Below are 20,124 nucleotides of genomic sequence, written 5' to 3' on the forward strand. Positions count from 1 at the left end.
AACATAGCAGAGCGTAGCCGTGCGTTGCAAAGTTGGCCTGGGAAGCCTCACGCTAGGCAGAAAGGACGCAGCTTCTCCCTTCGGAGCTCCAGCCCGGCATGTGGGGCTGCTGGCACTGCTGCTCCCAGGTGTCACTACCAGGACTGCTGTACCAGGACCGCTTTCCCCTCTCCTGCCAGTCTCCCAGCAGCAGGTTCTGGGCTGAGGAAAATGTGTCAGGAAAGAGGCCAGAGCCTCATTCAAGACAGCGCAGGCTCATTCAAGCGGCTGAATTACAGGCCTTCAGCAGCAGCTCCCTGGCTGTAAATCTCCAGCCAGGACAGGATAAATGGGGCTCTCTCACTCCTCTCATCTGCTCTGGCCCAACCCCGCTCTGTTTGCGGAGAGAATTCCCCGGGTCCCCAAGGCTCCCACCGCAGCAACCTCGCCTGGGCAGGCACCAGCAGCCTGGTGGGACACGGGGGAAGTACCACCCTGTGTGAGGACCCGATTATCCCGGTGCGGTGCTGTTGCTTATCCCGCTCTCCCCTGGTGATGCCGTAAGTCCCCAGCCCCTCTCTGCTCCCCTGGGGGTGGTGGCTGCATGGGTCTGGCTCAAGCACAGCCACTTGCTCCATTGCTGTTTGAGGAGCTCCTCTTTTGCTGTGGGGATCTCTCCTCTTAAGGAAGAGGAATGAGCAGAGGGATGCACTCAGGCTGCTGCCAGCAACAGGCTGGAGGCTGGTTTGAAGCTCTCCTGCTGTCCTAGCAGAGAGGGGCTTGGATCTACAACTGGTGGTGGTGGTATGCTCCACTCTACCTGGCAGTCACAAGCTCTGACATGGCTTTGTGGTGGTCTGTGGGACGTTACTCAGACAAGTCAGTGGGAGGCTGAGCTCCCTCTTCTCCCAGCCCCGCTTAGTGCCCCCGTTTCTCAGTGCTCTGGAGAGAGGCGCATCATGTTGAATCGGAGCAGTTCCTCACCTGGTGCAGGTGAGTGCCGAGATGTGCACTGCACAGCCCTGACCTTCATCTGCTCAGGCTAATGCTGTGTTGCAGCTGCAAGGCTGGAACACTCGAAAGCCCCCAGAAAGGCCATGGCATCAGCTAGGTGTGTTTCTTGCCTTCCCTATGGCTCCCTGCCAGGAGTCGTTGAGGAGGAGATAGGAAGGAAAGGCATGTTGCACAAGGGCACGGTGGTCTGCAGGCCCAAGGGGCTACCTCTGGGGTAAAGAGGATAGCAGGGTCCCAAAGGGAAGGGCACTGCTCCTGGTCAGTGGGTGCTGTTCGCTTTGCTGTGCCCTCCGTGCACACCATGAAGTGGCTGGGTAGTTCACTATCACTCCGCGGTGGAAGGTGGCCATCTTCCTCATCACCCTGTCTTGCTCTGTCCCTGTCTTACAGCAACCACGGCTGATCGGTTCTACAGGATAGACCGTGCGCAGGTGAGTGTGGCCTCGTCCTCTGCTGTCATCCCGCCCAGCATCTGCAGGGAAGGTGCTTGGGTGTCCTGCGTTCACACGGACTGACAGGCAAGCTGAGCCTCAGGGAGGTGCAGGTCTCACACCGCTGCCCTGCCCTGTGACATTCCCTGAGGGGTGGGTGGTGTGACCGACCTGGCCCAGGACCAGGCTCAGCACCTCCAGGTTCCTGCGGAAAGGGAGGAAGCATGGGTGGGAGCACAGAGACTTGGGTTGGAAGCTGCCTGCAGGACCCTACAGCGGAGGGAGCAAGGAATAGCAACGTAGCAAGGTTGGCCAGGCACCTGCTGACTGGGATCGTCTTAATGGGGGGGGCGTGGAGGTGAGATGTATGGGTCATCTGCTAAGTTAACAGGAGATGGGAAGCCTGAAAAGGATAAGGAGATGCAGAGGCTTCCCAGGCACAGGTCCCAGGACTCTTTGAGCCACCATCGCTCTGCTGAGCAAGTGGGTGGGTTACAAGGCATGGGATGTGAGGGGATGGAGCTATACAAAAGTAGGTCTTGCTTCTGAGGAGAGCTGACTTGTGTCTTTCAGGAGCACCTCAACTATGTGACAGAGATCTCTCAGGATGAGCTCTATGTGCTGGACCCAGAGCTGGTGATCACCCAGACCGTGGGCACCTCTCCTGCCATGCCCGACCTCGTCGACTTGTCTGCCGCACCCACTGGGCAGCATTTTGCATTCCCCTCCTCTTCCATCTCTCCACCCTCCTCTCCTGCCCCCAGGTTGGTCTGGCATGGGGGTGCTGGACCTCAGGAAGGATGGGCAGTGATGGGAGAGCCAAGGTTGGCTTCACAGCATTGATCCCCGGGCCAGATTACAGGGGGGCTCCCTGGAAGTGAGCAGGAATTCGGTGCTGAGTTCGACCAAGGGGTGAGATGCCATCCTGTCTTCCCTGCTCCTCTGCCAGTGCTGCTGGAAGCAGTGGGGCACTACCAGGTGGCTCAGCCATGGGGTCAAGCTCTGGCGCCTGACCCGTGGGGCAAAGGGCATGGGTGTCTCTCAGTCCAACTGAGGCCAGCCATGGGTCCAGGTGGGCGATGGAGCTGGGAGCAGCAGTAGAAATAGGAGTTGGGTTTGGGAAGAACCCAGGTCGTGGAAGAAGATGGCATGGCCAAAGCACAGCAAAGTCCCTCGGCCTGCCTCTGCTCCTGCCTGCTGGAGGAGTGCCATGGGCAGGCTTCCCCACAGCCATCCCACTACCCTTTTGGGTGATCTACTGCCAGGACTGGCAGGGTTAATTACACCTTTTCTTCTTCCCTTCCAGCGCTGAGCCTGACCGCTGCCTCCCGCACAAAGGTGAGTCCTGTCCCACCCCCTTGCAGGTCATGCTGCTTTGGGTCCCCACCATGGGGTTTTTTTTTGGCCTGTCCTTTCCTTGACGTGCAGGCAGGAGCCCTGCTGTCTGCGTGCTAGGTGGGAGCGCAGAGCACCCGCAGGCGGGTGACCCCAGCGGTGGGCAGGAGAGACCTGACAGTGATTTGTGGAGAGGCCCAGCCAGGCGCCTTTCCCGACTCTGCCGTGCGGGAAATGGCATGGCCGAGGGGTTAATCCCCCACCTGCGGAGCCAAGCGTTGTGGGCTGGGTTGGGGGGCTGTTTCTGCCCCGGGAGGTGGGAGCACAAGGTCAGGGGCCTCGCAGAGCTGAGCAAATGGAAAGAGTTTCCTGGAGCTTGAGCGGAGCCTAGTGCCTGGAAGCGTGAGTGAGTCATGGGTGAGAGGCGTCTCGGCCGCTGGCTGACACCCAGGAGATCTGCTCCCCGCTTCCATCGCAAGTCGTCCTGCCCGTGGGCAGAGACCGCTCCTCCTGCATGCACACCTCCCTGGGGCTGAGGTCTGGCTGTGCCCCCAGCTACGTGGGGTCTCCCTCCTTCCCCTGGCTTGTCCCGCGCATGCCTGAAGGTAGGGGAGCCACGTAAAACCAGTCTGACCAAGGGGTTATAGCACCTGGAGGAGCTCCAGCTGACTGCTGAACCTCTGGTGCCCAGCCCTTGGCTCCCCAGTTAGATAAACGGCATTACAGCTTGGCTTTGCTGACCCCAAGCCGTCTCCCTTCTTTGCAGATGACCTTTTGATAGAAGCTGCCAAGAGCGGCAACTTCAGCAAGGTAGGCTCTCCCGCTGCGATGTGCAGCCAGGGCTGGCGCTGGGTGCTGGCCCGGCAGCCTGCTCGGCTGGCGTGCCCCTCGGGCTATGGGAAGCCCTGCCAGCCGCGCTCCGATTGCCCTGGAGCAGCTCCTGTCGAGGGCCTTCCTCCAGGAGCGGTGGCTGGAAACCAGGCAGGCTCCTGGCAAGCAGCCTTATTCCTCTCCTGGGGGACACGGAGGGAAGGGACTTGGCAGCATGGCTGAGCTGGATAAAGCTCCCCACCAGGACCTGAATATCCACACAACCTGCCGGGCACCCCGGGGATGCGATGCCAGGGCTCGGGGCTTGGAGCTGGAAAAGGCAACTCATCCCGAGCAATCTGGCAATCCCGTAGTTCCAAGAGCTGCACCGGGCTGGAAGAGACCTGATGGTGCGAGACTCCTCGGGCCAGACCGTCCTCCACCATGCCGTCAAATCGGGGAGCAAGGACATCGTCAAGTACATCATCGAGAACGGTGAGCTGGGGCCAGAGTGCCACCCTTAGCAAAGGAGCCCAGCAGCCAAAAAAGCCCAACCCTCTGCTTAGACGGCGTGCTCCTGGGCTTAGGTCCCTTCCCTCCGGGTTTGCTACATCCTTTTTCTGGCATATGGGCTTTCCCTGGCATCTGTCTCCAGTACTGGGGTGCCCCCGTGGCTGTTGTTGCATCCTGGCAGGGACCAGCATGTCTCCGGGAAACATTTCTCAGTGTCCTGCTTCTGCCTTCAGGGCAGCTGACCTGTTGTTTTTGGCAGCTCCCACTGAAATACAGGCTGCTTTATTTTTATTTAGGTATTTCTCCGTAATGAGTCCACAACAACTCTTCTTCCCTGGTCTCAGCTGGGCTCAGATGCCGTTGCTGGCCCGAGTGCTTTGGTGCCAGGACTTTTGCAGGCAGCATGGAAATAGCAGCCCCTATGGAAAGATGCAGAGTGCAACTGGGGAGTAGGTGGGTCCATCTCTGCCCCGCAGCCGGGTCTCACTCTCCCTGCACTCTTTCTCTCCACAGCCCCTTCAGAAATCCTCGATGCCACGGAGGAGGAGAAGTAAGTCGCTGACTGACTTGTGTTACCTGTTGGCCAGACCCTCTGCGAGTAGACCAGTTGCGCGGGCACTTATCAGCCACCCTCACTCTAATTATCAGCCACGGTTCCCAGTCCGCTCTGGACTGACCATGCCCGAGCAGCACCCCGTCCTCTGCCAGGGCTGCTTGGACAAGCGTGCAACCCACCACAAGCTTCTGCTGCAGCTGAATTGCTGTCCCTCGCTGCCACCCACACGTGCTGCGTGTCCCCGTTTTGGGGGGGGACATCTCACATCTCCCGCTTTCTCCTCCCCAGCGGCGAAACCAGCTTGCACCAGGCTGCAGCCTTACGCCAGCGCACTATCTGCCACTACATCGTGGAGGCCGGGGCTTCTCTCATGAAGACGGACCTGCAGGTGACGGCGGGAGGGCTGGCAGTGGGGCTTTCTGGGGGGATCGGGGGGGGCTGGCGGGAGCAGAGCCGGCAGGAGAGCAGAGCAAGGGTGCTTTGGCTGGGGTCTTTGCCGGCCAAAGAGGAGGCGACACGAAGCACCCATGCTTGCCCAGCGGAGCCCAGCTGCACAGGGGTTAAATCCCTCTCCTCCCTGCGCTTCTCTCTCTGTTGTTTTATTAAATTAGAAGCGAGGGGCTGGAATGTCTCATCCCAGTCTCCCCCTTCCCACCCTCCGGGGTCAGAGCAAGGACAGTCTTGCTATGAGCTCCCTCCCAGCTGCAGGGCTCCCCCCGCTCTCCCCCGCGGGTGGCTGCGATGGGGGTGCTGGGAGCTCCAGCGGCCCGTGAGGAGCAGGAGCAGGCAGTGGCGGCCCTTTCCCTCGCATGCCGAGTTAATTGAGACGTGCCTTGGTGCCGGGGAGTTGCGCCAGCCCCGGCAGAGGAGTCGCGGGAAGGGGACTTGAGGCTGTGTTTTGGTACGGGAGGTTCCTGGGGGTGGGTGTGCGGTGGAGGGAACGCGGTCGCGTCCATCTGGCAGAGGCTCACAGCGATGGGCTGTAGCAGAAGAGATGTAGGAACGAGCCAAGAAGGTGCGGTCTGTGGGTCTGGGACCCACAGGGCAGGAGCCCGGCCAGGGGGTACAAACTTGCTGGGGCCAGTGGAGCTTGGGGGCTGCTTCGGACAATGCGTAGCCCCCTTGCCAGCTGCTAGGAAGATGCCGTGCAGACAATCTCTGGCTCCCCATCGCTCCTCCTTGGTCCTGGCCAAGGCTTGGGCTTCACGTGGTGCCCAGAGTGGGGCTGCCCTGGCTGGAGACTCAGTCGGCAGCCGTGGGATGGAACAGCGATGGCCGGGTGAGGCGGTGACTGGGGAGAGGGCAGCTCTGGGGGCACGGCCCCTCTCTGCCCCCCGACCCCCTCATCTGCCTGGAGGAGGGGAGCAGCCCCCATCCTCCCAGCGAAAAAAAGAGAGCCCCGCTCAGGCACGTTGGGCTGCCCCAGGGAATGGGGCTTGCACGTGCCTGTGCAAACGCGTGTCCGGGTTTGTAGCTGTCTGGGGACCCCTCTGCGCCGCTGCGCTGACCTCGCGCGGGCTGCGGGTCGCAGCCTGCTTGCACAGGCAGGAGCCCACCTCATTAGAAACCTACAGCGTCAGACCTGTAGCACAGGTTCGGAGCGGGCCGATCCTGCACCCTGCAGCGGTGAGGGAGGCTGAGCCCTTATCGGTTGGCGTGTCTCAGCCCAGACGGGCAGAGGGGCCCTGGCAGCTCCGGTTTCAGGCTGCGGGCAGGCAGCGGGGCTTCTGCAAGGGGGACGGGAAAAGAAATTCAATTCCTCCTCTGGTTTTTTCCCCCCCACTTTGTTAAATGAGCGCTCGCATTCAAGGGCCGTGGGGAGGAGAGCCGGCACCGAAGCACGGAGCGGTCTCCGTCCCCCTTGCCTGTGTACATGCTGGGGGATGAGTGCGGGACCACAGGGCGTACCCGGTCTTGGGGTACGGATGCGAAAAATGGGGGTTTCTTGGTGCACCTCTCCGCAGCCGCGCAGGGGTGGGCTTTTGTCCACAGCCGCATCCAGGCTCTGCGTGTCTGACCATTGTTCCTGCTGGAGAAATACGGCTGTGGGTCGCCCTGGAGGGCCCAGCACCCTGCCGCAGCCACCCGTGCTCCGCTGTGCACCAGGGGACGAGCCGGGCATCCCTTCCGGGGCCGGTTTTCAATGGCAGCGGCAGAGTGCCAGGTTTCCGCGGCCTTTCTCAGCGGCACAGCAGAGCCCGGGTGCTTGGCGAGGAGGAGCGAGGAGCAGGGGGAGGGAGGGAGAGGGGGGAGAGGAGACGGAGCTGGGAGCTGTTAACAGATTTGCTTTTTATGGAGTGCGGGAGTTCATTAGTGGACACAGTCCAGATGGCTGCAATAAGCTGGTGAAATGTGATCCTCCTCCGGGAGCGGGAGCGCTAGCTAGGCTGCGAGAGGGAAGGGGGGTTGGTATTCCTGGGCATTCCCCAGACATACCCCTCATTCCTCACCCTCTCCCGCCTGCCTCCCCAGCACCGGGAAAGAGCAGGTCATGGGGACCAACCTTTTGTCTCCTCTCGGGGGGCTGGCGATGGTCAGGGCCAGTCTCTGTCCTGGCCCGTGTGTGGGGCTGATGGCCCTTCAGGGGACAGCTTCCAGCCCTGCGGCAAAATCGGGCTCCTCACGAGCACGCTTTCGCTCCGTGGCGAGCACACGGGCATTCGGCTACCACCCGCCTCAGGGCTTGGCCACGGGCTTTGCCGGACCCAGCTGCAGGCACCTTTTCGGTGGGGGGAACGGGGGCACCTTTGGGTGCCGAGGCAGCGTTTAGGCAGTGCTCGTTGCTCTGACGTCTTTTGCCTCCCCTATGCAGGGAGACACCCCCAAGCACCGGGCTGAGAAAGCCAACGACCCCGACTTAGCTGCCTACCTCGAGAACCGACAGCACTACCAGATGATCCAGCGGGAGGACCAGGAGACAGCTGTGTAGTGCTCGGAGTGCCTTAGCCCAAGCCAGCTCGGGCAGGACAAGAAGAGGACGATGCCAACTGGCAGAGCCGTGAGTCTGGGCCAGCCCTCCCTAGATGTTAACCTGGTCCCTGGAGGAGATGGAAACAGCAGAGCTCTGCCCCAGGCTGGGCTAGGACTCTGTTTATGAGGACAGTGGGTGTTTGGGACTTGAAGCCTGGCTCTTTGTGTTTCCCCTCCTTCGCCCCTCATCCACCACATTCCCTGCCCTGGATGGGCTCCATCCTGCCGCCCTGTTGGGGCAGGCCAGACTGAAGCCCCTGGGCACCCTTGTGCATGGGAGTGATGCCAGTGCCCCCTCTGCAGGCTCCTACCTATGATCCTTGTGGGATATCGTTGCTCGCCCCCTCTCCCTGCCAGCAGTGCCCCTCCTTTAGATGCTTGGCTCGGTTCGTGTCCTGTTCCTCCTTTCCTGTCTGGCACAGCCACGGGAGGCACAGGCTGTGCGGGCAGACAGCAGAGGCCGTGAGCCTCGGGCTGCCCCAAGGGAAGCACCGTGACTTACTGTCCCCATCTCCTCCTCCCTCCTGTCGGTTTGGGGCTGCCCCGGGTCTCCGCGTTGCCCTACCAGGGCTTTCTGTGGCAGGAGGGAAGTCCTCGGCGCACCCAGCCTCTTCCCAGAGCATCTGGGACTGGCGCAGCTGGAAGCAGGGCAGCCGCTGCCCTCCTGGTTGCCGTTAGTGCTCAGCCAGTCAGCGGTCCGGCCCAGGGCAGGGATGGCATGGAGGAAGGCTACCGAGCCCTCCCACCATCCCTCCTTTCGCAGGGCTGGGTGGGGGAACCTGCAGCCCCGGTGTCTGCTGGGCATCTCTTTGTGAGCCCACTGCAGCACGTTAGCCACGGTGGAGAGCTGCGCTTGGCCTGGGCAGTGGCTGCGGTGGAGCCCGTTATATTTCCTAAACGCTGACTTGGATCCAGCTGCCCTCCCTGCTTTAGCTTCCCCCCTCGCCCCCAATGCTAGACGTTGCACTGGGCTGGAGGGGCAGTGCTGGGGTCAGTGCTGCTCTCAGGGATTCCCATCACGCCCCCCCAACCTGTCAACACGCATCCTCCGAGTCCGACTCCTGCCATCCCCCAAACTGGGCGCAGGGCTTTGCAGGGAAAACTTGGGAGCTTGCCCAGCCCAGACACAAGCTCCCTGCGCAGGCCACCAGCTCACCCTCTCCGGTTTTAGCAGAAAGAGGGATTTGGATGCATAGGAAGCACCAGGGCTCCCAGCCTCGAGTCATGCCTGCAGTGGCATGGCATTTCACCTACCATCTGCCATGGGGCACGAGGCACCACGACCCATCTGCCCTGCGGATGCTGTGGGTGCTGAGCATCTGCAGAGGCATCAAGCCAGCCCTTCAGCCAGGCTTTTGCAGAACTGACAGTCTCTGGGACCAGGAGGTGCCAGCATAGGAAGACAGCTGATGGCTCTGAGGCCTCGCAGACCTGCTTGGCACTTTTGGGTGGGCGGCAGTTGTGAAGCGGGTTGCTGCTCGCAGCTTGTGTGCCAGGAGAGGATGCTGCTGCTGCGTGGGGTCTGTGCGGTCCCACCTGCACTCACACCCAGCTGTGCCCACCGGGTAATGCTGGGTGGGTGGCACCGTTTGAATCCCTCCTAATACCAATACCAAAAAAAGGGTATGAGGATACCGCAAAGAACCAGAATACCCTTCAGACTTTTTGGCTGGGGGGCAGAGTTCCCTGGAGGATGGGGGATGCTGTGGTGGGAGCAGAGGTGCAGGGCAGTGCAGAGTGCCAGGGGCCAGCAGCAGTATTGGCAATTGATAACGATAGCATCCCAATGCGTTCAGAGCTGGGATGCTCCAGCAGCGCCCAGAGTTCCCATCAGCACTGCTCTCAGGCCACCGACAGACCAGGCACTGTCATCTTCTCAGAGGTCCAAACCACTGCCCCCCCCAGCTGGGACGCCCAGCCTGGCCCAGAGGCGTTTACAGCCCCAGCTTTCCCCTTTCTCCCCGGTTTTGTATCTTCCCTTATAGTTTTTGTACAGGTAGTTGAGAGACACACTGTCCCCCTCCCCGCCTGGCCCCTCCGTGCGCGCGTGAGCTGAGTTGCTGTGCAATTCCAAGCCTGGCTTGCATTTCGGCGAAGGCGGAGGGGTTGTTGGTCACCCTGCCTGCAGAAGGCAGGGGTTCTGTGCAATACCTGGATCTGTGTTTCCTAGAAGCTGTTGTAGGACTGTATTTTTGTAACTCTGTGGGGGTGCCGGCTCCAGCAGGCCCAGGGCCTGGCACGAGCCTGCGTTCCCGTCGCTTTTCAACTTGGACTGTTTGGATGTTGTTGTTTCTTGCCATTGAAATAAAGAGATGGATGTTTTAGTTCCCATCTCCTGCTGCATCCGCAAGAATGCGGCGGGCGCTGTACCAGTGACGCACCACGCAGCGCAAGCGAGGTTGTACCCCGAGGCCTCTGCCCCCATCCTAACTGGGGTACTCTTGGGAATTCCCTGCTGGCCCAGGCCCTTGCCCGCTCCCCTGCACAGCATCCCTCTGGGACAGTTGCTGGATACAGGGTCTTTGTGCTGCGGGACCTTCTCCCCCATTCTGTGGCATACATGGATCTTCAGTGTAACACGGAACAGGGAGCAAGCGCGCCGCCGTCCCAAGTGATCCAGAAGGACTTGAAAGCGTGAGTCAGGAGCTGGCAGCCTCTGTTCCTGCCCTGCTCCGGTTCCTCCCTGGGGAGGGAGGCGGCAGACCCGGCGGCAGGCCTGCCCTGCCCTTTGCAGCCGCACAGCTATCGGTGGGTACTACGGCACCATCCAGCCTCCAGATTTCAAAACGTTTGTGTCAGCTGTTTTTTGTGGTGAGCTGTCCCCAGCCACGCTGCTTTGCCGGGGATGAGCCCGCTTGGGGGGCTATTCCTGTTTGTTCCCAGCTCCAGAGGGGAGCCTTGGGGTCCTGCCTCCAGTGCTGAGCACTGGGGCTGCAGCATCCAGGGCTGGGATTATCTCCGCTGCTCCGGCGGGAGGACTGCTCTCTCAATTCAAAAGCGAGGGATTAGGGACGCTTCTGCCTCCAGCCCCGGACTTCTAAGGATGACTGCGGCCAACACCATCTCTCCTGCAGAGTTTCCTTTGCAGAAGGGAGGTAATCGCTCTGGCCGACGGCGTGCTGGTGAGGGAGTGGAAGATGGACACGGTGGGTGATGGGGAGCTATACTCATACCTTAAACTCAGATTCCTGAGGGCAGCTTGGCAGCCTGCCTGCCGCCCCCTCTCCGCCTGGAGAAGCAGCCTCCTTCCCCGGCCGCGTTGTCCCTTCCACCCCCCCCACTGCCTCCCTTTCATCGCCTTCAGCCTTTCAGCTCCTGCCCGGAGCTAACAGTGGGGGTCTGTAGCGGGTGTAAGGCACACCAAATTGTCCCAGCCTCCCTGGGCTGCGGCCCAGGGACCAGGCGGACGTGCGACTGGGAAGAGGGGGCCCGCTCTGCTTCAGTGCCCAGACCCAGTCGCGTTGGCGCTTGGCCCACGTCTCGGCAGCGAGGACCTTCAGTAACCATGGCAATTAGAGTTTTCCAGCCCCCCCGGTGTCAAATTTATGGCGGGGGGAGAGAAGCGGTCCCAAAATGCGATCGCTGTAGGAAAGGGGCAATCTACCTTTTGGGGGAGAGCCGTGCCCTGCTCTCCGAAGGGTCTCGGCATCTCCCCGTTCTCCCTTTCAGCCGGGTGTCGGAGAGCCAGAGGTCTGTCTGGCCTCCCGTGGGATGGAAACGTACCTGGGAGCGGATGCATGGGGGACACGTGTGCAAGCTGGGGAAGGCTGTGCAAGCCCAGCCCCAGCTAAACAGAGCTGGGGTGACAGCAGTTGGCCCTGTTAATGATTACCTGCTGCACGTCCGCCTCCGCAAGTCTGAACAAGGAAACCATGTCCGTCCCGACCCCGTTCTCATCCCCGTCCCCATTCCCTGTCGTCCCCCCCCATGCAGCTGTGTCCCTGCGCTGGCACTGCCGCACCGTGCACTAACAGTGCCCCAAGGGCCAGGCTTCGACTGGAGATGGAAAATGCGGAGCTGACATGCCATGAATTATCTTGTGACGTTTTTAGAGGTAAAAAGCTCGAGTTAAGCAACTGCAGGGAAACACACCTGGGTTGGTCGTGCTCCCTCTCTTCCCTCCTTCCCTTGGTATGAGGCCCCTTTTTCTGCAACTGCAGCCTTGTGCTGCTTGTTTGAGCTGGGGAAGGAGCCGTTCCCCCTCTGCATCCCTCAGGAAGAGCCCGAAGGGACCAAGAACAGCCACTGCCGAGAGTGACATGCACCGACGTATGTCTGCTGTGCCACACAGCCAGCACCTGTCTCCTGGTCCCCAGCCCGAGCAGGCAACAGGAGGGGAACGGGAACAACTGGAAACAGAGGAAGGAGTGAAAATTTGCACCGGGCTTCACCGTACCTTGGGCTGCTCTGCCCTGGGGACCCCAGCAGCTGAAGAAAAGCAGCAGCGCTCGCCCCGCACCTAGCTCTTGCACAGCTCCACCAGGCCCTGGTTTGCTCATCACGGTCCCATAACTCAGCCTCGCAAACCTGATGCCACTGAACCCCGGCCAAAAGCAGCACACCTAGGCCCTTCCCCTTCTTTTCCACCATGAAATTTGTTTCAGCAGCTTGCTTCGGCTTTGGTTTAAAGGCCCAGTGATGCAGGGCTGGGGGGGCTATTGGCTTTGCTACCTGTCCAGGACCTATTTCTGCACCCGTTGCTGTGTGTGCAGCGGGCAGGGGAGATGATATGTTCCCACTGTTGCCAGCCCTCTTTGAAACCTCTGCAGATGTTCAGGAAACTGCCGGCAGGGTGTGAGTTAAATGCGGGAATCTCTCAGAAAGAGATTCCTGGTTGTGAAGCATAAAAACCAGCCCCCCCCCCCCCCCAACCCCACCTGTGGCGGCCCTGCTCTCGGCGCAGCCTTCTTCCAGGGTAAGGGGTGGAAAAATGGCTCCGTTCCCCACCACAGCCCCATTCTTCTGGCATGACACTCGCCTTTCTGGCTGGTAACTCCAGAAGAGAGTTGGCTTGGCCCCTGCCTCTCCTCACCGCCTAAGAAAAAGGGGTGGATGGGGGGGGAAGGGAACAGTCATGTCTGCAAGGTCCTTTCAACCCCAACCAGCAGTCTGACTTCATATCAAGGTCCTTTCACCCCCAACCAGCAGTCTGACCTCATATCGCTGCTTGGTCCAAGGAGAAGGGCTGCGGCATGGCTGAGCTCGGGACAGGCAGGTCACAAGGAACGGGGCTGAGGAGATACCTGGGCCAGCATGAAAGTGATGTGGGGCTTCAGGTGCTGAGCAGGTCCCCCCCCTCCCTGGTACCCTCCCGCAAGGGGCAAAACAAGCAGAGAAGGGTGAAAAGGGTAGAGACCATGAAAGGTCTGTCTGTCCATCAACACCAGTGGCCTTGATGGGGAAGGAGGCATCCACGGAGCTGGTGGTGGCATCATGGAGGGGGTTCCCTTCACTCCATCTACCCCCAGGGGCCATCTTCCCGTGGGTCTCGAGGGAGCCCTGCCCGGCTGTTAATCGTAGAATCATTTAGGTTGGAAAAGACCTTCAAGATCATCGAGTCCAACCATTAACCACCCCTTCAGCCGCTCAGTGATGTTGGGGTGCGTGCTCAGCTGAGCCCCCCCCCCCCGCTCCACAACGGCTTCGTGTGTACCACGACAAAAAAAGTCCTTGAAAAGCAACGCCAGAAGCAGAACCCGGAGGAAGGTGAGACGGGGGGGGGGACACACACACACAGAGCGACGTGTCCCCTTGGAACCTGACGCTCCCCCCCTTCCCTGCCGACCCGGGGGGAGCCAGCCTGCCCCCCCCCGGGGGCCGCCCCTCCACCGCTTGCCTTTGTGCCTGGCCGGGGGAGAAGGGGAGGGGGGGGAGCGGGGGTGCAGAGGAGGAGCTTGCGCGAAGTTTTTTTTGGGCTAAAAAACCACCTTTTTTGCTGCCAGCCGAGCCCGACGTCAGGGGCCGCTGTGCGCTGCGCGGGGGCTCCGCACGCGGCCGCCACACAAAGGCAGCAGCTCCGCACCGCGCACCGCTCCGCAGGTGAGTGGGGGCACCCCCAAACCCCCCCACAGCCCGCCCTCCGGTCCTGGGGGTCCGGATACCCCCCCACCACCACCCCCCTAAACCCCCCCCTGCGGACCGCCCGACGCCACGGGGATGGGCGGCAAGGCGAGCGGCGACCCCCCCCCCCCCCCCCCGCTTTTCCTCCCTGTGGAAGGCGGCTGTAATCCAGGCTGAGGGAAGAAGGGGGTTTTTTTGGGGGTGGGGGGACGTGGTGCTGGCTGGGGAGGAGCTGCAGGAAGGGTGGTTGGGGCAGGGGGCCCGGGGGCGGCAGCCCCCCCCCCCCCACGGCGGGTGCGGGGCTTTTCGCCTTCGAGGAGCCGAGCAATTGCCTGGAGGTGCAGGAGGAAGGAGTTTTGGAGGGAGGCAGGAAGCCTAGAGAGCACCCAGGGGTTGAGGCAGTGGCCTGGGGTGTTAGTCGTCACTCCCCCCCCCCCCCTTTGGGGGGCACCCCACGCCGGTTCGGGGAGGGCTCGGGTGATGGGGGAGACCGGCCGGAGGGGAAGGGGCTGTACTGGGGTCACAGCATCTGCCCTGGGGAGGGAGCAGAAGGTAGAAGCGTGGCCGGGCGCTGCCTGTTCCCCTCTCTGCCCCACAATGTATAGGCAGAACGCAGAGCAAACCCTTCCCCCCCACCCCCACCCCCCCCCCCCCCGTAGCACCATCTCCTCGCTGCGAGGGGCAAGGTGAGGCTGGCTCCTGGAAAGCCCCACAGCCCCCACGGCTCTGCTCCCCTCCGCTACCTCCAGCAGAGCCTCCTGGTCCCGCTAACGCCTTGGCTCAACATGGAAAAGCTCAGTCTCCCCTCTCCTGGCAGCAGGGAAATTCCTGCTGGAGGGGTGCTGGGTACCCCAAGCCATGGGGTCCCTGCCCAGAGCCTGGGGAGCAGCTCAGCCCATGGGAGGGAGGGCACCAGTCCTGCGCCCACCTCTGCCAGAGCCAGCTGCGATTTTTGCTGAGCCGAGAGGTCCCGCTGCTGGAAGAGGGGCTGCGAGGGGGCTGACAGCCCAGCTCCCACCGGAGCATCGGGACAGCAGCGAGGGGACGGGAGTTGGCGAGGATGCCGTGGCCCAGAGAAGCATTGCTTGGCCCTGAGCGGTGTCCAGAGAGGAGTCCAGGCTCTCCCATTGCAATGGTGGGGATTTGGGCTCTGCTTCAGCATCACCAGGCAATTTTAGTTTATGGAGCTGATCCTAGGTTATTCAAAACCAGCTAGAGGAGGGGAGGGAAAGGGGAAACCAGGACTGCCACGGTGTGGTCAGGCTCCAGGCTGCTCTGCGTGTACAGCCCGTTCCTGGGAGAGACCAACCAACACTCTTTGAGAGCCAGCCGGGATCTGAGCAGGAGAGGAGCCAGGGCCCTGCAGGGATGCGGGAGGAGCTGGGCTGTGCAAACATGCCTAAAGGAGCTGGCAGCCCGACCGGGAACGGCTCTTGTTTGACCAGCAAAGAAGGGATCAGGCTGTTAGCTGGAAAACTGCACTCCTTTTCCCTTATGAATGCTTTAGGATGAGCCGTGGCTGAGGGTCCTTGCAGACCTTTGCCTAGGGGACGTGATGTGCTGGGCAGAGCCTGGGAGCAGATCCAGGAGTCCCTGGGGCTATAGCTGGGCTGCCCCTCGGACCCCCCCCCTCCCACGTCCCCATGTACACATGGGCAGGGCTCCCAGGTACCTGTGCCGTGGGGAGCAGAGGGTGTCCACGCCTGGAGATGAGGCAGGGATGAGCACAGCAGCTGGGGCTATCAGCCCTGGGCACTCGGAAGCCGAGTCCGCAGGACCTGAGCTGGAAGGCACTGGGCTGTGAGGTGGGTGCAGGAGCACAGGGAAATCCTCTGCAGCAAAGGATGGAAGAAGTTTACAGAGCACCTGAAATCAGGGGGATGCTGTGAATAGTGCAGGCGTCAGAGGCGCTGCCCCATCTGAGCTGCTGCAGAAAGTGCGACAGGAGCGCCCATAACTCAGCTCAGCCCCAGCCTTGCCGTCTGTAACCGGCCCATCCTGGCTGAGCTCTTGCCCGCTTTGAAGGCAGCTGGGTGGGAACAGAGCTGAGCCGTGCCGTGCTCGGCAGGATGGCTCCCAGCCGGGCTAGGCGAGGGGGAAGGCAGCTCTCACCCCCTCGGCTGCGCCTTCAGCCAGCCGGGCTGTGTAATTCCCTGTGACAGTTCAATGCAGAGCGAAGCCGGCCGCTTCGCGGCGGCGGATGCATGAAAGGTGATTGAGCTGGAGCCTGAATAATGCGGGGAGCTGCTCTCTCCGGCACGCTGCCCAGGGAGCCTGGGGGCCGGGAGCAAACGCTGACCCCAGGCTCTTCCCTGCACTGATGTCCCCCTGGGGCACACCGTGCATCCTGACCTCTACAGCCCTGACCTCGACAGCCCGGTCCCGCCAAGCCCATCATGGAGCCGGGACCCGTGTGATATATTTGCTGCCACGCAGATATGGGCTTCATCCTAAAAGGCTTGGGGGGGAGCAGGGAAGGGCCCACCAGACTTGAGACACTGGCTCTGCACGTCTGCATTCCTGCTGGGAGCGGGAGCTGGGACCCCAGTGTTGGCAGCAGTGTCCCACGGGCGCTCGTGGTGGCAGCCGGAGGGGAACCGTCACCTGGCCCAAGGCCACTGTGGAGGGGGGAGCGTCAGGGCCCCAGGAGCTGCACCCTTGTGTGCATGCACCCTCGTCCCCGACCTGCTCCCAGGTGTGTGCACACGCATGCAGATGCATGCACGCACACCCCCTGCATGCACAGGTGCTGTGCCGGCTGCCGCGGTGCCAGCAGCGGGCGCAGCTCTCCCGCTCCATCTCTCCAACGAGCTCCCACGCTGTGGGGACTTTTTTTTTTTAGGTGTTTAGTCCGCTGGTTTAGCTCTCAGACCCCCTCATGGCAGTGGGTTTGTTTTCGCTGGGCTTTTTTCTTCCCCCCTCCCCGGGATTCCTCCGGAGCTAGAGAAAGGTACCATGGCAGCTGCGCTCCCCCAGCCCCAGGGCTCTTTGGTGTGGGGTGGCAGCCTGCTGGGTGCTGGATAAAGGAGCCACAGAGAAATACAGGGGGGTAGGGGCTGAGGACCGGCACTGGGGAGCAGGACGGCTGCTGCCAGCATGCAGGCAGGGGCTGCTTTGCATTCCGGGAGCAGGAGCAGCACGGACCCTGGGGCAGCCTGGTGCTGGGTGCACCCAACCAAAGGGCCTTGCCCAGCTGCTGCGTGGGGTGCGGGGGTCCCCGCGGAGAGCATTTTGGCCAGACACAGGGTGATGGGGGGGGCTGAAGGGATGGGAACAAGCTCCCAGCCCGACAGCTCCCTGGCCGGAGGCAGCCGCACAATTAACCTTCCTGTTGTAATTAATACACACGGTCTAACGGGTGGCAACGAGCAGGGCATGGGGGTGTACACGCGCACCCACAGGTGCATGTGTGCAACGGAGGCAGCCGCCGTCTCACCCGCAGGTGTGCCCCCCCCATGCCCCCTCCTCGCTGCCGCATTGTGCCCCGACCCCTCAACCCACCTCAACCTCTCCCCCCTCCCCAGGCAGGATGCAGGTCCGGGGCCTCCTCCTCCTCCTGGCGCTGATCCTGCTGGCCGCCGCTGCCGAGGCTGGCAAGAACAAGAAAGGTGAGGGGCGGCTGGGGGGTCGGGGGGGGGGGGGCGGTGGGGCAGGGGGCAGCCCCGGGGGCGTGCTCCCATGTCCCAGCAGCGAGCACCCGCTCCCCCTTCCCTCGCAGAGAAGGCGAAGAAGGACGGCTCCGAGTGCGAGGACTGGCGCTGGGGACCCTGCGTCCCCAACAGCAAGGACTGCGGCCTGGGCTACCGTGAGGGAACTTGCAAAGATGAGAGCAAGAAGCTCAAGTGCAAGATCCCCTGCAACTGGAAGAAGAAGTTTGGAGGTGGGCGCATGGCGGCGGGGGAGCTGGGGTCCACCCTGGGCTGGGTGGCTGGGGCTGGTGCCCACGCCGGGTCCTGGCCAGCCCTGATGCGTCTCCCCTCTCTTCCAGCCGACTGCAAGTACAAATTTGAGAGCTGGGGGGGGTGTAGCGCTCAGACGGGCGTGAAAACCCGCTCTGGCATCCTGAAGAAAGCCCTGTACAATGCCCAGTGTGAGGAGATCGTCTATGTGACCAAGCCGTGCTCTTCCAAGATCAAGTCGAAGTCCAAAGGTCAGTCCCCACCACTCCTGTCCTCAGAAGGGTCCTGCTGGGACCCCAGGCAGGGACTTTCCACGGGTAGCTTGGCCCCCTGGGGTTGGGCTTTGCTGGCGGTGTGGGGGATCACGGAAGATGCTCTTCCCTCTGTATCAGCACATGCAACATCCCCAAAGTCTGGCTGCTGGCTGGGTGGGATGGAGGTGCTGCTAGGAAAAATCCTGGTTCCTCCACAAGTCACCGCCAGCTTCAGTGGGACAGGGATTTCCCCCTCTCCTCAGTGGGGTGGTGCAAAACCTGTTTTTTCATGGTGGGGGGAGGCTGCCTGCAGGGATGTGGCCCCTGCGCTGTGCCGAGGCGGCCGTGCTGGCTACGTTTCTGCCACGGCAGCACCTAGGGGATCGGTGAGCTGCCGGCGGACGCACTAACTCTTGCCTCCTGTGCTTCTCGGATGCAGCAAAGAAAGGCAAGGGGAAGGACTAGAGCGGGACGCCAGCATCCTCATCGGCCCCTCGACACGGTGCCTACGGGGCTGGACGCCCAGCTGCAGCCGGCCCACACTCCAGTCTTCCTCCTCCTTTCCTTCTTCTTTTCCACGACCTCCTCTTTCACTGAGATGCCTTGTTTTAATCGCTAGTGTTGTAGAGAGCAAACCCACCCACCCCGCAGGAGGGGCTGCCCACCCCAGCCCCCCCGCTGCCCCGCCGCCACTGCCAGTGCATCCCGCTCACCTCCGCTGGGCTGGTGTCGGGGTTCGCTGGGATGCACCTGGAGAGCTGGGATGGGAACACACATTTTTCCATCCTCCGGCACAAATGAATTGCCTTTAGTGCATCCTTTGACAAGCCCGGGAGCCTCCTAGCTCCTCCGCCAGGTACCGGTGCCGGAGGGAAGGGCTGGGTGTTGAATGCCGGAGTAACCCCATCAGTCATGCCCCTTACTCACGTGAGGACTGCTCTCAGCTCGGGAGGCTTCTTCCAGCATCCCTTCGGCCAGGGCATGACTTTGCTGCAGCAGCTGGGGAAAACAAAGCCACCGCCCCCAGGAACCACCGCGTCCCCTCTCCTCCGTCACTTCTAACCCTGTGTGTCCATGCCGGGGCTGCAGCCCCTCTGCCTTCAACGTGCCAACACCAGTGCTGGGTCGGAGCTCTCGCTTCTTTTGGAAAATGGGGTTTGTTTTCTTTTCCAATAAAAATCTTTTAAAAAAAAAATAAAATACTGGAACCCACCTGTCATCCCCACGAGGTGCTGCTGTGCTAGAAACCCCAGCTTTGCTGACCCCACCAGGACCAGCAGTGAAGTCACCCCACGGCTGGCGGTGAGGCCCTGGGTGCCACACACACACGGTGGCGGGGATGGGGCTGCCGCCCACACGCTGCAGGAAATGTCACCAGTGGGTGACACTGGGAAGCTGGGGAGGAGCGACCAGGTGACGACTCATTCATTCCTTACGCCATGGCTGTTGGTTTCTGGTGCGAGGTCTTTATTTGTCTAGGGGTGGGTTGGGCTGTGGTTGTAACAGTTTAAAAAAAAAAACAAAAACAAAGGCCCTCCAGGCATTTTGGGCACCGGTATGTGAATTATCCTAAAGGCAGTGGCGGGGGGATCCCCATCTGGGCCGGGGCAGACTTTCTGCAGGTTGCACAGCATCACCCCGCCGTGGGAATGGATACGGAGTTTGCCAGTGCCAGCATCGCCCTGTCCCATCCCTCACCTTCACCCAGCCATGTCCACCAAGGCTTGCAGAGACCCAGCTTTGGGCGAAGCTGAGGAGCAGCCCCGGGGTGGTCCGGGCTGCACACACAGGTGGGCTGGGAGGGGGCTGGAGACGCTGGCTGAAGCCTGCATGCTGAGGGCTCCGCCACGACACCAACAACAGGTTTACATCCATTTACAAAGCTCAGCAGCCGGCTCCTTCAGCCTCCCTGGGGTGTCCCTCTGCACCCAGGACAGGAGCAGGGCTGGGGGCCACTGCCATCCTCTCCTGCCTCCCCAGAGCCGTATATCAGGCCTCCCACACCCGCCACGGGGAGAGCAGGGACCTGCTCATGGCCGAGATGAGACACAGGACACCTCGGCCACATTGTAGACCCGCTTCCCAACCCCTTCCAAGACCCCCCAACTCTCCCCGTCCCTCCCAAGGACAGTTATTTTCACTGTTGCTGCTGCCAACTTCTCAGGGCCCACGTTCCCCCAGGGTCGTGGAGAGAAGTCCTGTACCGCACCACTGCTTTTCTTTGCAGTTTTGGTTTCCGTCACTGTAGGACGTGACTGGGTTTCACACTCCTCACCCAGGATTGAGATGCTTGGTTTGTCTGT

General features: G+C 61.7%; 2 protein-coding genes across 3 annotated transcripts in view; both read left to right on the forward strand.

The window, feature by feature from the left end:
- Positions 1 to 9,932, forward strand: part of DGKZ (diacylglycerol kinase zeta) — a 45,276-nt gene extending 35,344 nt beyond the window's left edge. For both annotated transcript variants that reach the window (XM_075030772.1, XM_075030770.1), the window contains exons 24-31: positions 1,384 to 1,424; positions 1,998 to 2,188; positions 2,731 to 2,762; positions 3,526 to 3,569; positions 3,944 to 4,064; positions 4,596 to 4,632; positions 4,927 to 5,026; positions 7,451 to 9,932. In XM_075030772.1, coding sequence (XP_074886873.1) covers positions 1,384 to 1,424; positions 1,998 to 2,188; positions 2,731 to 2,762; positions 3,526 to 3,569; positions 3,944 to 4,064; positions 4,596 to 4,632; positions 4,927 to 5,026; positions 7,451 to 7,567 — 683 coding nt within the window. In that variant the 3' untranslated portion in view covers positions 7,568 to 9,932. The remainder of the gene's footprint in view (positions 1 to 1,383; positions 1,425 to 1,997; positions 2,189 to 2,730; positions 2,763 to 3,525; positions 3,570 to 3,943; positions 4,065 to 4,595; positions 4,633 to 4,926; positions 5,027 to 7,450) is intronic.
- A 3,618-nt stretch (positions 9,933 to 13,550) lies between these two features.
- On the forward strand, positions 13,551 to 19,028 carry MDK (midkine). Its single transcript, XM_075031116.1, has 5 exons — positions 13,551 to 13,647; positions 17,193 to 17,276; positions 17,387 to 17,548; positions 17,657 to 17,818; positions 18,261 to 19,028. The coding sequence occupies exons 2-5, from the start codon at positions 17,198 to 17,200 to the stop codon at positions 18,284 to 18,286; spliced, it is 429 nt and encodes a 142-aa protein (XP_074887217.1). The 5' UTR covers positions 13,551 to 13,647; positions 17,193 to 17,197; the 3' UTR covers positions 18,287 to 19,028.
- Positions 19,029 to 20,124: the final 1,096 nt, after the last annotated feature.

The sequence above is a fragment of the Buteo buteo genome, chromosome 6 (assembly GCF_964188355.1).
Source record: "Buteo buteo chromosome 6, bButBut1.hap1.1, whole genome shotgun sequence".
In the NCBI taxonomy this organism is placed as follows: domain Eukaryota; kingdom Metazoa; phylum Chordata; class Aves; order Accipitriformes; family Accipitridae; genus Buteo; species Buteo buteo.

Excerpts from the sequence above, each read along its gene's own strand:
- MDK (XM_075031116.1), top strand. The coding sequence starts at position 17,198 with ATGCAGGTCCGGGGCCTCCTCCTCCTCCTGGCGCTGATCCTGCTGGCC. Across the intron at positions 17,549-17,656 it reads CTGGAAGAAGAAGTTTGGAG|CCGACTGCAAGTACAAATTT; the intron begins GTGGGCGCATGG and ends CCTCTCTTCCAG. Across the intron at positions 17,819-18,260 it reads GATCAAGTCGAAGTCCAAAG|CAAAGAAAGGCAAGGGGAAG; the intron begins GTCAGTCCCCAC and ends TCTCGGATGCAG.